Here is a 15447-nt window from a genome sequence, read left to right as displayed (position 1 = left end):
GCCATTATCATTTCGTCTTCAACCAAGCTGTCTCCCTCCGGCAGAGCCAGCACCCACGTTGGCCCGACCCTGTCAGCCAGGCCGTGTAATGGAAGGTGCTGCCCATGATTACAATGTCGCAAGTCATAACGCTCTCACTGGCAGCAAGTTGTGCCCTGGTGGCTGTCTGAGTAGCAGGCAAACGGAGAAGAGTCTCCCATATTTCAACCCCAGCTGAGCATTTTTAACTCGGATGTCCTCGTCTCCCTCTCTCTTTTTTTTAAAGTGTGTTTTCTTATCAAAAATAATCACACTGACTGCTTTAGTGGCTCACAAAGAGGCATGATATGAACTAAAGTGGAAACAGAAGGTTTTAATTTATTTCTTGTTTCTTTGGCATTCCTTGAAAGGAATGAAAGAACAGTCTGTTTTTAAAATGCCTCTGAATGCCTCTCTTCAGTTTCTGTCCTCTATCCTGTCAGTGCGACCTGTATGCGAGGGAAAGCAAGGTGGTGCCAGCAGGGAGATTTACTTATTCGCTCCAACCTTCATAATAGCATAACATAATAAGTCCTTCATAATACCCCGGCATATTCTCTGACTTTACATCAACGGTATGACCCCTGGAATTAACTGTGACTTGTCTTTTCCACTTAGAAGCAAACCAAAGTTTGGGTTTTAATGGCGCTACTTACATGCTGAGCTTTTTAAAAAAAAAAAAATTTTGGTTGTTATTTTAAGGTCGAGTCTGTGAACTTGGCCTGTTCTCCCACAGACTTTGGCTTCGGATAGAAGCAAAGCCCATTACAGCATGGAGGGTTTGGGTGTTTGGGCAGGCTCAACACACAGGTGATGAAGTGTTTGTTTATGGTTATGAGTTTGAACCCAGCACCGCTGATTAGTACTGCAGACTTTACATGTCTCACACAGGAGCAGATAGAAGTAGACTCGTTGCAGGCCTGCTACTTGCTATCTGTATAAATGATGGAAACCTGCAAGGAGCTTAATGCATATAACTAAGTAGAAAATTTGGGGACTCACAGATTGTCCCAGATTTAAGGCACCCTTTTCTGTATGAAGTATAGTGACTAGGTCATCGTTCTAGGAAGGTCAGGGCCCCCTTTAATTCCACATAAAGAGACTTAGATTGATAATTAAGCAGCCCACAGAAAAGCCCCTCTGTGATTTATACCTATAGATTTTCTGTCAGATATGAAATGTTGTGCTTGAAATTGAAGAGGAGGGCCCATTATAAAGCGCTTTACCCTTAACTTTGAGAGGGCTTGTTGTATTTGTTCAGCCATGCTTTTGAGTTTAATAGTTACTGTATGACTGCTGCACTAGTCAGTCAGTTTAACGCTAATCTAAAGGTGGTCGATAATAAACAGTCCTATATCATACCCAGACTACGCGATTAATCATGCAATACAAAGCCCATGTTCTTCTTCTTCTTTGTTTTTTGACTTCTCATCATCAATATGCATGCCACAGTAAGTCACGATTGCAGCCTGAATACGCTGTAAAAATTGGTTACGAAAGCTCCAAACACTGTTTCAAATTATAGCCCCTATTGTCAGAAGGTGTTTTAGTTTCAGCATCGCTGCCGAGTTCAAAGGCCCGTTCTGATAACAAATTCAGACAGAGAAAAATGTCCTCCCTGTGCATTGTAGGTATCGTGTGATTTGGTGTGCTGGAGGGCATTAGAAAATACATGTCCACTGTTATTAATCAACATGACACGAGGGCAGAAATGACCCCCTGTGCTTTTCATTTGGTTCTAGTCAGAGTAGAGTTTCTGTATGTGAAAACACCATTGTGCTCATATCTGTGTGGTTTTTGTTTGTGTTATTTACACACAAGAGCACGGTGTAATGTGTGGCACATGCATGTGTGATTTTTGTTTTGTTTTGGGGGTTTTTGGCGATGTGCACTTTATAGATTATGCTAGGGCATCGTTATTAATGTATGTGTGTTTGTTTTCCCTCTCTTTTCCAGTCTAGCTGTGCTCAGTACGCAGCAGACAAACGTGATGAGGAGAAACTGTGCGACCACTTAATCCGTGCGGCCAAGTACCGCGACCATGTGACAGCCACGCAGCTCATCCAGAAGATAGTCAACATCCTGACTGACAAACATGGAGCCTGGGGCGGCTCTTCCATAAGGTAAAACAAAAACTGTGGTTGTGTAAAGTGTCAAACAGAGCTGTGCTCCGCTTTCAAATAAGATCAGATTAGACGTATTATAAAAATGTTTTTATTTATTTCCCCCCTCCCTCACGCTTATATTCACACAGTATGCTTTAGCTAGTCCATTATTAATCCATTATTTTATTTAGTGTGTGTGTGTGCGTGAACATGTTTTTTGTCTCATCATTATGTTTTCTTTTTGATAAGCCCGTATAATCGTAAGAATCAAGAAGCAACATTATTACTTTAATTTCATAGAAATGCCTTCAATTGCATCCAGTTGTCGGGCTTGAAAATTATTCAAATCGCCATTATGGTTTTAATCTCATTATCTTTAATCTCAGCCACCAGTACTCATGACTTTGATTAAATTAGATTTGCAAAGGTGAAAATGTCAGCCGCGGGTTGAATGATGCATTGATTCGGGGGGAGAGATGAAAGCCATTTGAACAGCTCAGTTCCCATTAAGAACAGAGGGAACCTTATCCTCTGTGTTTGTTTCGCCAAATAGGCAGCACAGTCCAATGCAGCTATTCCCTAATGATGGCTGTTTGTGCAGGTAGTGTGTAATGGCGAGCTCCAGAGACGGCTGCTGGCTCACGCTTGTTAGGCTGCACTAAGTCTCCAGGGACTCGTCTGGCGAGGGTTAGTTTGCCGTTGGATCAGGAGTCTATCTCTCGCTGCCTTTGTTTTCCTTTTCTATTTGTTTCTGTTTCATATCGGCATCAGGTTATGGTGTATTATTTGTCATATTTTTCCTGCCTTGATCCAATCTCCCTCTCTCCCCTCCTTCCATCGCGCTCTCTCTCTCTTTCTCTCTGTTTGTCTCTATGTGTACTCACACAAGGCTGCGCCATTTAATATGGATATTGTGTTCTACGAGCTCTGGCTAGAAAAGTCCCCCATTACCGCTGCTTTATGCCGCTGTACTATTGATGGTTTTCCTAATGGCTGCCGATGGGCGCAGGGAGCCATTGGCACTGAGCCTTGGAGTGCAGCGCTCTTTTAATAAATCACAATCAGTCTTGTGCCATTACATCAATATTTTTGGTCAATTACTGTGAAGGTCAGGTGGTGCAGCTTCGCACCAGAGCCGATGGTATGTGGGCATAGGAGAAACATCTGGTGCTGCAAATCTCTGAAAAAAAGAAAAAAGGAAACGATGAATGTGGGAAAAACAAACAAAAAACCCCTTCTGCACACCTGTATACCTGCAGGCTTCCTAATAAAAGATTTTCTTCTTCTTTATTTTTAATTTCATATATACACACAAAGCATGTGGTGCAGCATCATTCCTGATGGTAAATAAGGAAGGGGGGAGGATGGATTCACCCAGTGAAACCCGCAACCTCTTTTCCAGCTGTGAAAATGAAATCCAGGAACACAAAGACAATACGCAGCTATGATTGCGTCCTTTTTGTTGCATGGGTGTTAAAAACTGTAGGCTGCCTGCTCACATGCCATAAAACCGTATTCCCCAAAGTTTCCATTCAATAAAGGGTCTGAAAATGAAAATATTATTTTCTCACAAGCTGATGGGAATTGTTGTTTCCTCACGGCAGGCATCTAATATCTTGTGACACAGTGTGACCTGCCTGAATGCAATTTGTGTCTTAATATCCAGCTTACAGCCGCCCTGGCCTCTGGAGAAAAGAGGTGTTAGGTGATTTTCCTTTTTCCATTCCCCTCTGCTTCTTCTCTGTCTGCAGTTCTGTCTTTCTGTCAGTCTTTCACCACATGTAGTTCCTTGTCCCCTTTTCCCTCACTCTTTGTCCTTTTGCTCTTTCTAGTTTCACACCCACTTCAGTTGTATCACTGAGTGTCCGAGGAGGAATCCTTTCACCAGACAAAGGGTGTCTATCTTTTTTTTATGCCCTTGTCTGTCATCTAGTTTCAAGACACAGACAGATCCACGGTCAGACAGATAGGTTGACTACCTGTTCATCCATGCATTTGTGTCCCAGCACCTTGAGACTCAGGTGTACAACATGTCAGCCTGCTGTCTTTTTAAGAGAGGAAAAAGTAAATGAATAGCTAGCAAGATGATCACAAATGAAACAACTGTCAGATATCCTTCTTTTTTTTCTTTTTTTTGCTCACTCCACTTTTCCCCTCCTTTTTGGAGCTTGGGTCCACCGAGCATCAAGCCTGCTGTGGTGTTTATTTGGGTCAGGAATCATCTTTCATGTATATGACACCTAGACAAAGTCGACAGACAGAGGGGAGATGAGGGCAGATGATGGAGAACGCCAACTCGCGGTCTCTGGGGACAGACACTACTCTCCTCTTTTTCCCCTCTCATACCTTCTCTTTATTGCATTCTAATAGGCTGACTAATGTACCATGGAAATTCACTCTGGATGCTGGAAGCAGGGAAAGTAAAAGGAAGGTGGCTGCAGCTGGAAAAAGATTGTGTGATGTAGAAGAAGTGTGCATACTTTTTTTTTTAACCAGAGCAGTTGTTTATTGATGTCACCAGTCTCTCTGAGACAAATGCAAACATTATTCAAGTTGCACGTGCAAGCTTGCAATGGTATCCTTTTATTTCCACTTTACTTCAAAAATCCTCACCTACAGCGAGCCCCTCCCCACACACACACACACACACACACACACACACACACACACACACACCTTGAGCACCGACTCCTCTCCCTCTGCTCCTCCTTCCTCATATAAGCAGCTCATTTTCTGCAGCACCGCTGCTCTAATGGACGCCCTTAGGCTAGAGGCTTCCCAGCCAAGGGACATCCATCTTTTGGCATGTCACACTCCCGCCCGGCAAAAAATCTTTGTGATGTGCACTCCAATTTTTCTTCAGTAAATCAAATCTTCCTTCCTTCAGAAAGATGAATGCTTTAGGGTTGGAGTGTTATAGAGAAAATCAATGCCGGCAAAATTGAAACAGTATGCCCCCGTATTGATCGGCCTTGTGAGATCGAAAACCAACAGCTTTGTAACTGTTCCAGTGGACAGTTAGCTGACCTGTAATGGACAAACTATTGATATTAGCATTACTATTTTATCTTGTGCTACGTCATTTCACCAGTGCACTGTTGAGGGGAAAGAGGCCGGAGCTTAACATTCCCAGAAAAGCTTTTTTCCCTCCTTTTTAGGCAGTGATACATCATGACATGAGACGCACAAAATGCCGTGGAGACACTGGCATGCCACTTCAGTTGTTAAATGATTGGATTTATTCCAGTTTTGCTTTGCTTCAGCTGTTATGGTATGGGCAGTAGTATTGTGTCTTATGTTAATGCTGTTTGAGCACAGGCACAGTATTTAGTCGTCCTCCTTCATTCACGACCACGAACCTCTGCTGCTTGTTTTTTAAATTTAATGAGATCGAACTAGTTTTAGATTGAATTAACTAACTTTCTGAGCACAGATGATGGTCAAAATTTCCTGTAGCCCAATCAAAAATCACCACATGTGATGAATGCTTTTTGTCACGTTGTCAGAATGGAAAACTGAGAAATCAGAATAACCAGTGTTTTTTGTTTGTTTGTTTGTTTTGGCAGTGTGTACTTGAGAAGCACTGAAATAAGATGCCGAATACAAATCTCTGAATTACAATAAATTCTTATGACACATAGTTACTGTTACTACGGTGAGAACGTTCACGTTCACATTTTATTTATTTGTTTATTTCAGTAAACGACCGCATGAGAAGCTGCGACAGCCAGATTAATCTCCACTCGTACGCTTTCATTCCAGACTTAAATCACAATTATGATACATAATACTGAATGTAATGCATGTGTTAAAGCTGAGGTCTGCACAGTGTCTGCACTGCGTTGCGTGCTCGCTTTATGGACACACTGTACATTAAGGCTGCACTGGTACTGTGGATGCAGGGCTGAAAAAGGAAATGGGACTCTGGCATGTCATTGGAGATTATAACCATAGGAAACAAGAGCATAACAGTTTAGAATACACTGACTCTCGGAAATGCGTGACACGAGAGGGGCAGGAAGACGGGGAGAGAGAGCGAGATGAGGAGAAGGATGAAACAAAGCACTGGAGAGAGAGAGAGAGATCTGTTACAGGAGGATCAAAAGTTTAGATGGAGACAAAGACAAGATGGTGGCATTTCTCTACACCATCCTTCCATCCTTTCAGAGAGCCATTTAGATGATCGATTTTGCAAATCTGAATGTTAAATGTTGAGCGAGTACATAGCTGTGTATCTATCAGACACCCCGATTTGCTTTTGTGTTTGGATAAAGAATAAACAGATCATTCTTTATTGAGTGATTTTTAAAAACTATTTCCAGTTGGATTACGTTTTGCAATCCAAATTTATTATTAAATCCAAAGCCAAAACGGGTTGGCTTTAACATTTCATTTAAAATGGGATAAGCCCTAAAATACGACTGCGTTGATTTATATAGGGAAAAACCGTTTCCTTGTGTAGAATTAGCTACTAATTTTTAACTGCTAATGGCCTTTTGGTTTGCTTATAAATACTCGGGAGTCTAAACACAAACATGACCCAATGTACTGAGCTTTGGCAGCTGTAGCGGTGCGTAGCTTCCATGTCGTCTGAGGCAGAGACAGTTGTTTCCTTTAGTCCAGGTCCTGACTCCTTCAAAACCAATTAGTTGGGGCTCGAGTTGTGATCATCCATCTGCCTTCATACAGCCATAAACATATAGCATAAACATACTACGCGAAGCAATACAAGGCTGCCTTCAGCTATGTTCATCTCTGTAAACGAGACGCTCTGTAGCGCACAGACGGTCTCCAGCACCCAAGTCCTTAAACGGGTTTAACATAAAAACCTCCAATTCATTAATCACTGACTGCGACGTGCGTCTGGCACTTGGACAAAAAGGATGTTCCTTAAATCTCTGGGGAAGCTGTTCAAGTTTGACAGACATGCGTTCCATCAGTTACATAAAATAACGTGCCACGAAGGCCCTACCATGCAGTCTGGCTCATAGATATGAATTAGAATATAGCCTTAATGATAACATTTACCTCTACTGTATATACACTACAGTGGCTGGGCCTGTAAGGAATAGTAACAACATGTCATGGTGAAACATATTAACAGCTGATGATGTCCATATGTTACCATGGTTAAGTGAGGCGGTATAGACCGAGGCTCAAAAAACTACACTTAGATCACTTAAAATGACAACAATAGGATATTGGTTAGGTCGAAATGGGTATTTTTAATCATTATCATTTAAATTATTTTTATTATTATTGTTTTATTTATTTTTTTAAAAATGTAGTGTAGCGGTTACACATCATGTCTGAGCTGGCCGCATACTGTATATGCACCTATGACACAGCTTTCCTTAGCATGTCATTTAATGTGCAGGTGAGAGAGAATAAGAGGTACACCTGTACACACCAATTGACTTTGCACCTCACTTGAAGTTGTGTGTGGGTAATACAATCGCAGTGCAGCCCATGAATGCTTAAAAAAAAAAAAAAAGCAATAAACATGTCCTTCATGTCCTTCATGTCCTATCACAAATGGCTAACTTAGAAAAAAATATTAACACTGTTTCTATCCAGTTGGCTACATAATAAAAGGCAGGCTGCAAGTTCAAACTTCAAGGCATTTCCAGCAGTGGGACGCATCACCAGAGGCATTTCTGCTACAGGCTGTATGTAAAAGATGGAAGTAGCCATTGTGGTGTCACGTGTTGGTTTGCAAAGCCTGAATCGGAGCCTTTTCACAGTTTTCTTCCTTTTATTTTGAAACTAATGTGAAGAATTTGGGAGAAGATCTTGCTCGCCACATCCAGGATCCATATAGGATATCAGCTTTTCAGTCACACAGTAAAGCATGCTTTATCTGTGGTTCAACTCAAATGGGGATCAGGTATTTATTTAAACAATGAACATCACTTTTTTTCCAGTGACGCTTTAAAGCTAAGTAATATTTACTGCTTGAATCTAGCTTTTGAACTCTCCCCTTGCTAGCCATGAAAAAGTATTCACGTTTAAGGCACTTCCATATTTATTTCACTTTTCAGACCCATCTTTTATATACAGTTTATCAGCGCAGCATTGCTGCTTCTCTGCCTGCTACAGTCACCCACTCTGGTCGCATCATAAGATCAGACTGCTCGAGGCAAGGTAATTAGCATGCTAACTTTAGTAGCTATTTCTGCAATAAAATACACAGACATCAGACACAATGTCACGCTCTAATTTCATCACTTTATCACTTTATCTTCAAGTCCTTGCTTTTCTCTAACTTCCCGGTATCTTAGAAATGTTCGGGACTGCCAGTTGGAAGTATGACAGAAGGTCACGATACCAGAAAGAACAATTACACCACCCCTAGCTTCCTGCCTCGCTGCTCACAGCCAGGCAGGATTCAGTAGCAACTATCAGATTTATGAGTTTCATATACCTTAAGAAAGTATATGGCCTTGGTGGAGCAAGGTCACGATAAAAGGGTGCTGATCAATATCTGAATGAAAAGCCATTTGGGAAGTTTTTAGGGCTTTTCCCCTCCTTTCTCCCTGGATGCAATATCTGCAGAGTATCGATTGTTCCGGGGCCAGTAGTTAGTCAAAGGCTATCTCCTTTGACTAACCCCTTTGCAGCGTGTCAGCCCCCCTTCTTCCTCTTGATAGATTGGTATGCTTCCAGCCACTGTAATTACACCATGGGACCAGCAGGTCATTTATTTTGCTACTTTCAACATTCCCCCCCCCCCCCCCATCCAAAAAAAATTGCCTTTATCTTTAGAATCCAGCACTTTGTCGTGCAGCTATAGGAGAAGAAAACGACACATAAAACAACAAGGTTCCCTCCTATAGAAAGGGTAGTATTGTGAAGACGAAGGATTGCCTTTACTTGTAGATTTACTTCACAGCCCCTGTGTCTGAGTTCAAGTTCAATCCGGATAAGTTTGACGGGTAAGCTCGGCGACGTTTAGAGTTAATTCTAGTTATTAATGCTGATACTAATATTAATGGGCTGAATTTTTAAAACAGTGGTTAAAAAATAAAAACAAGACTCTAACCGTATCTTCAGGGACTTCTTATTACTGAAGCATATTCAGGCTCAAACACTTCAGTCCACTTTGATAAACCTGTATAATCTAATTTAAAACTGTAATTCTTCCATAAATTGTTATTTTGCAATATGATAAAAATGATAAAATATGTATTTGTAAAGGGTAAATTTATGTGTGCACGTGCTGATGTTAATTGCATTTTTTTCCCTTCTCCAAATCGAGATAACTAACAGGGTCATTATAGTTACTGCTGCACTTGACACACACATGCACACACTCTGGATTATCAGTGGTGTAATGCACGCAGCCATATGATGGAGAGAGGGGAGGAGGTGCTCGTGAATAGGCGACAGCACTACATGAGGTTGTCGAGTGTTGTAGTGGTTCTTTGGGGCACTGAAGGAAAAAGCATAATAGACCTACTGTCTACATAGAGTGGAAAAGAGAGGAGAACATTTGCTACTAAGTTTCCCAAAAGATTGTTTGTAATTTGGTGTAATTTAAACGTAATAAACTGATGTATTATTTTAGAATTTTCCTTTTTTGTCCCGTAGAATTTGAAATCACCTGCCTTGTTTTGTTGCTTTAAAAGGAAAAGTTTTAAAACTGATATTTCACAAATGTCCTCTGCTTTTTATTTTAATGTCAGGCTCCTGAGTTAGTTTTGTCGTTCAAGGTGCGAGGTTAAACATGACCCCAAGTTTGTGTTATGAATGGGGACCTTCAGACTCCTTTGGGGGGGGAAAGCCCTTTTCCTCAGACTTCCTATCTCAGCTGACCTTGAGCTTCTCCCCTATGTTTTTCTTTGGGGGAGCGGGTGTTAGAAATGTGGGTACGTGTTCAGATTTGTCACAGCATTCAAGATCAGCTCTGAAAGCTAGAGGTCAGAAGATTATTACAATGGGACAGTAATGGCAGAATTATGCAACTCCGGTCCAGTGGATGCCCTCATTACCTAGCAGTACTGATGATAAATGGCCTTAAATGCATGTTGTCAAAATGGCAGGAAAAATGTGACTCTTCATCAAAAATACAGATGGTACCACTTCATTGCTGTCACAGTGGAAGTCTGCGGATGCTATTTAGTATGTATTTGATATTTAGATGATACTTATCAGCAAAAAAAAAGGAGCTGAAGCTGGGAGCAGAAGCTGGACGGGTTTCCTTTAAATGTTTTCACAGCACGGTAAACGATCCTGTCTTTGGTCAATATTTACCGCTTTACTAATCCAGCACTTTTCCTTTTACGTCCCATGAAATCTGATATAATTAGTGTGTAATCATCTAGCCTTTGTTGGTGAATTTACTCTGAGTGTAATTGCTGCTAATTGGAAGCCTCACAGTAAGCTGATGGTAATTAGGGCTTGATTTGCATTATTTCATTTGGCTGCACTGCATTGTGGGGAGTCTGCAGCCTTTTGCCATCCACCCATGGGAGTGCTTTGATCCTCACAAGCTGGTGATGTTGCAGAGATGCAATATCATGCTCTCTTTTATCAGATCACTTTTTGAAAGCTCTTGGATGAATTGGAGTTAATTGGAAGGAGTGGTAGCGGCTTACGTTGTGCCAGTAATGAGAGCTTGAGCGCTCTGGTGTGCTAGGGAGTGAACCCTAGGGTGATAAAAGCAAAGCAAGTGAACATACAGGGACTTTTCATAGATGTTAGGTAAGGAATTCACCCACATTGAAGGCTTTTACCTCTTTTTTTCCCTCTCTAAACATATTAATATTCTTTAATTAGATACGTTTTAATAATTTTCTCATTACGGCCCTCGTGTAATGTTGGGTTAAGCTTATATTAAAAAAAGACAAATTAAATGACTTTATACTGTGATTAATAGTAAGGATAGGCAAGATTACATGTGCACTGTCATTTAAGGGGATGAGATGGAAATGTCGTCGTGTCTGTGACCCTGGTATCACCTCTGGTGAATCTGGTAAACAACATTAGCAGAGGTAAATTAACATCCACATATGTAGATGGTGTCCTGTACACCTCATTGTAGCGGGAAGGATAGACATTGATGCACATGTAGAAAATCACTCCGGCAAGACTTAATCATGCCAAACAATTTCAGCGGGAAGGTATTTGGCCCCGTTTCATTTTAATTTGAGTCTGGAGAGCCCGTCGAGGCGATCGCTGCCACCGTTTGACAAAGAGCCAGTCCTCCAGCAACCAGTCCTCAACATGACAAATCCTCAATCTTCTTCGCTCTCTCCCGTTTCTTCTAAACACATGGTTTATGCAAATCAAAGCAAAATGATCTTGGGGATAGCAGCAATGTTTGAGCAATTTGAGGGCTGCCAATAGGAACTGGCATTAATATAAAATAAGCAAGGGAGGAAAATCTCCGGTGCATATGCAGGTCTCATTGACTGTATCCAAATGAATTTAGCAGAAAGGTTATGAATGACTGTTTGTGGCAAAGTGCAGTCGCTTGTGGTGATATATGAAAGTAGATTCACTCTGCGTGTCACGCACGCTGTGGTAAAGGTCATTTTATCATTTACATACCGTTTTTAATAGAAACCTGTGCGAACCTAGATTTCTCCTGCCTCTTTATTCATGTTCACCCCTAAAATGTAGAAAATGCTAAAATCAAGCAAAACATAATAGCGTCAGGAAGGCAGTTGGATGATTATTATTTATTTTTTTTGTATTTTCATATTTTAAAATAAAATAAAAAAACAACAACAAAAACTGAAAATAGCAGCCCAAAAAAGCCCCAAAATAGTCCTCATTTCTCCTTGTCTTTAAATCCTGAATGCTGGCACAGAGCTAACTGTACTATCAGACTTTAAGGACTCGCAGACAGAATCTATTAACATGTTTAAATGCCACATTTATTAATAGTAAATAGGTACTTAGAAACCCAGAAATATCAGTAGTTTATGATTATTAATAGAGAGGGCATTATTCAAAATCTAAATCTTTATTTTGATTTTGGTACAATAAAATCAAAAGGACCATAAAGTCATATGCAGTCCTATTCAGAAAGTGTCAGCACATCTTATTAAACTTTTTTTCCATGGGCAAAATTTTTAAGAAGAGAATTTCTAATAAATAAACAGTATAAAAATATAAATATATATATGTGTGTGTGTGTGTTACTGTATGTTGCCTAATTAAACTCTGCCTACTCACTAAGGGGATTATGGGTTAGTGAAGCATGCATGTGTAATAGTCAATAAAACAAAGTAAACCAAAGATATCCAGACTTAAAGGGTTAAGTTATGTATAAAAAGGGAAAAAAACACTTTGTATTTGGTTGAAATCACAATATTTGAGCTGGGAATAAGTGTTATAGACCTTTTATGGACAAATTCTTTCAAAACATGTTTAAATTTCACTCAACAGCCATCATATCGAGATCCTTAAATAACTTTGATTCTTGATTTTTATTTGGGTAGACGCCACTTGTGTGTGTATACATGGGAACAGTTAATAGTAGAAGAGGTAATATAATTCACTTAGCCCTCCACTTTTCTAAACTTCCCCCCCACAAATAAGCATTTCATTAATCCTGATGCAACCTCTTCATACTGACTGAATACGTCTCACAATTAAAGCATTTATTTATTATGTCACCTAACCGTGCCAGATCTACTTGGACTCGTCCTTTGTTTTGATGTAAATGGAGAATTAGAAGTAGCACAACTGAAATCTTAAAGAGCCCAACTAGTAAAATATTTCCTCGCAGTGGCGTTGATGGTTTGTGTTGAGTTGATTAAATTGGAGGGGTAGCTGTTCTGTTACAGATTAGAGAGAAAAATCGGGGCTACACAAAAGGAGAAACTTGCACTCCATTTGTTCTGTGTGTTGGTAAACTTCCATCCAAAGATGTTTTTAAAAAAAGGAAAAAAGAAAGAAAAGAAGGTAAATAGAATTTACAGCCTCGCATAAAATTCTTGTGCAGTAGCCAATGTGGTCCACATTAGAAAAGCTTAGCATGGCTCAACGTTTCCTCCATAACGCACAAACACACAGCCCCATGTACGGCTTGAAAGCACTGGTGTATACAGCATGAAAGTACTGCTCATACTTGAAATCATGCACGCAGACGGCCTCTGATTCTCCCCCACTTTGATCAGCTGCTGGTGCTCACTTCCGGCTTAACGAGCGGGCCTTCCAGACACCTTTTTATGACCGAACTAATTACTAATTACACAAGTGGTTGGCGCGAGCCACAGCACAACGTGGGCCCTTTTGTTATTTTAATTGTTGTTATTTTGAAGAATGGTGCTTCAGTAAATTCTGCCAAGGATACCAGAGGAGGATGGATGAGCCCTGAATAATTTATTATCTTTGTGGAAACACACTCAGCTTGTGTTGGGGGGGGGGGATTGCATAGTGCTGTACATCTCCATTCTTGTTATAGCGGCGCTCGTATTGGGGATTGATGACGAGGTATCTTTCATCGTATGTCCACCTCTTCTAGCAGCCTATCATTAGGGCTTCCACTGTCGCCTCTGCCCTGGATGAATATGAGTGGCAAACGCAGTCCGCTCCATGCCGTAACTAATTACTCCAGGCAATGGTTCCCCCTCCTGATGGATTAATGTGTATTGTGTGAACTGGACAGATCCCCACCTTCCATGAGATGAGAGACGAGCCCATCCCGATTCAGAGGCGCTTGCACAACCTTGATAATTATTTCCATAGATGAATGAAATTGCAGGCGGGATGATGAAGTGGCCATTTGCGTGCGGGGGCTATCACATGCAAACATAGAGCACAGGCTTTGTCACCACTGAGAAATCTGGTCCTGCACAGATCTCTGTCCCCAGCGTCGGTCTAGCTTGCATTCAGCACACACACGCTCGCTTTCAATTCACAGCTCTGAATATACAACATCAATATTCATTTTCTCCAGTTTTTGGTTTCATGGCTAAACATTTTCATGCATTATTTCTATCTACTCTACTATAAATATATGCCGAACAGCTGCCACTGTCCACTTGTCAGCCGTTTGAGACTGATTTTTTTCCTCCCCTTTTTAAAAAAAATCTAGATAAATCAAATAATCAGTGGTTTTCATTAGCTAGGGCGTGCAGGGTTTTAAAGGACCTGCTTGGAAATTGTATTTATTTTCTTGCGTATAGCTCTTTTCCCTTTTAGAGGCCCCTGTGTGATCATTGGTGTTGGACTGAAGATTTGTGAGGAGCTCCCGGCCGGAGCGGCGTTCAGTAGTAGATCGCATAAAGCATGCTGGGGTTCTCCCGTCGTAGCCAATGCCACTGAAACCATAAACCGTGTCTTCCTACAACTTTAACCTTCGCACAATTCACTTCAGCCTCTTATGAGCAAAAGGTTTTTATAAATTTTTACTTCGTAATGTTTAAGGATTGCTTTTTGTCATCACTGATGACTTAAAGTAGACTTGGTTTTACTGGCTTCTAGGATCAACATAGTCAAAGATGTAACATGTAAATGTAATGAGAGCAGATGGATTCTGCTGATTAATAAGACGTATTTTTCACACACCAGAGAAAACATTTACATTACCTCACTAACGGCGAAGCAGCTCTCTAAACTCAGTTCAGTGACATCAGCGTAATGCCAGATGGGAATTTCTATACTTCCTAATTTTTCCCCTTTGAAACATTTAGTTCAAGAAAAAGGACTATTTGACTTGAGTCAGTTAGGATTTAGTTTCACTAAATAGCCAACAACATGTTATTTTTTCCTCCAGTCTGAGTTTTTCATCATTACATTTAAACAGTTACAGTTTTTCTTGCTGCCTAGTTACCAAAGGAACTGATTTCCTAATAAAAAGAAGAGAAATAAAAGCACCTAAACAGAACAAAACGACTGCTGCGACGCTTTGTTGTGCCTTCAGTCTCTTGATTTTACTAATATTTTAAATAATAAAAATAGAAGTTCTTATATAGCCTGCGTCACAGTCCTCATTAAAAGTTAACACTTTCCTTTCCTTGAGAGCAGAATAATTACTGATCAGTTCTGGTAAAGGATGATGTACTTCGGGGACAAATATTGAACTCATAGACATTGATTAATATTGGTAATGCTAACCATCCTAGTTTTTGTAATGGCCTTTCCGTATCATGCTAGCTATAACTCTGACAAGAGGTGTCCTGCTGGGCTTGGGATGAGCCTGGAATGAAAGTGCGTGCCACAACAGTGTGTGCAAAATGATCGCACTGTCGTTTACTCTTTGAACTGTGATGGCGCACACTTACTCAGCTCCTCTTCCCAAAGAGCGAATCAAAAGAGGGGGATAAAACTAAAAAAAAGAGAGCACCTTTGCTTCTGGGATGGAGAGCCT

At 40.7% G+C, this 15447-nt stretch overlaps 1 protein-coding gene across 5 annotated transcripts in view; it reads left to right on the top strand.

The window, feature by feature from the left end:
* The window catches only part of lrba (LPS-responsive vesicle trafficking, beach and anchor containing), a 176210-nt gene that overhangs the window by 85480 nt on the left and 75283 nt on the right, over positions 1-15447 (top strand). For all 5 annotated transcript variants that reach the window (XM_082537099.1, XM_082537101.1, XM_082537100.1 and 2 more), the window contains exon 36: positions 1975-2141. In XM_082537099.1, the coding sequence (XP_082393225.1) occupies positions 1975-2141 (167 nt within the window). The remainder of the gene's footprint in view (positions 1-1974; positions 2142-15447) is intronic.

Source organism: Aulonocara stuartgranti (assembly GCF_965226115.1).
Source record: "Aulonocara stuartgranti genome assembly, chromosome: 6".
Lineage (NCBI taxonomy): Eukaryota > Metazoa > Chordata > Actinopteri > Cichliformes > Cichlidae > Aulonocara > Aulonocara stuartgranti.
Note: the sequence above shows the minus strand (reverse complement) of the source record. Positions and strands in the feature narration are given on the sequence as shown.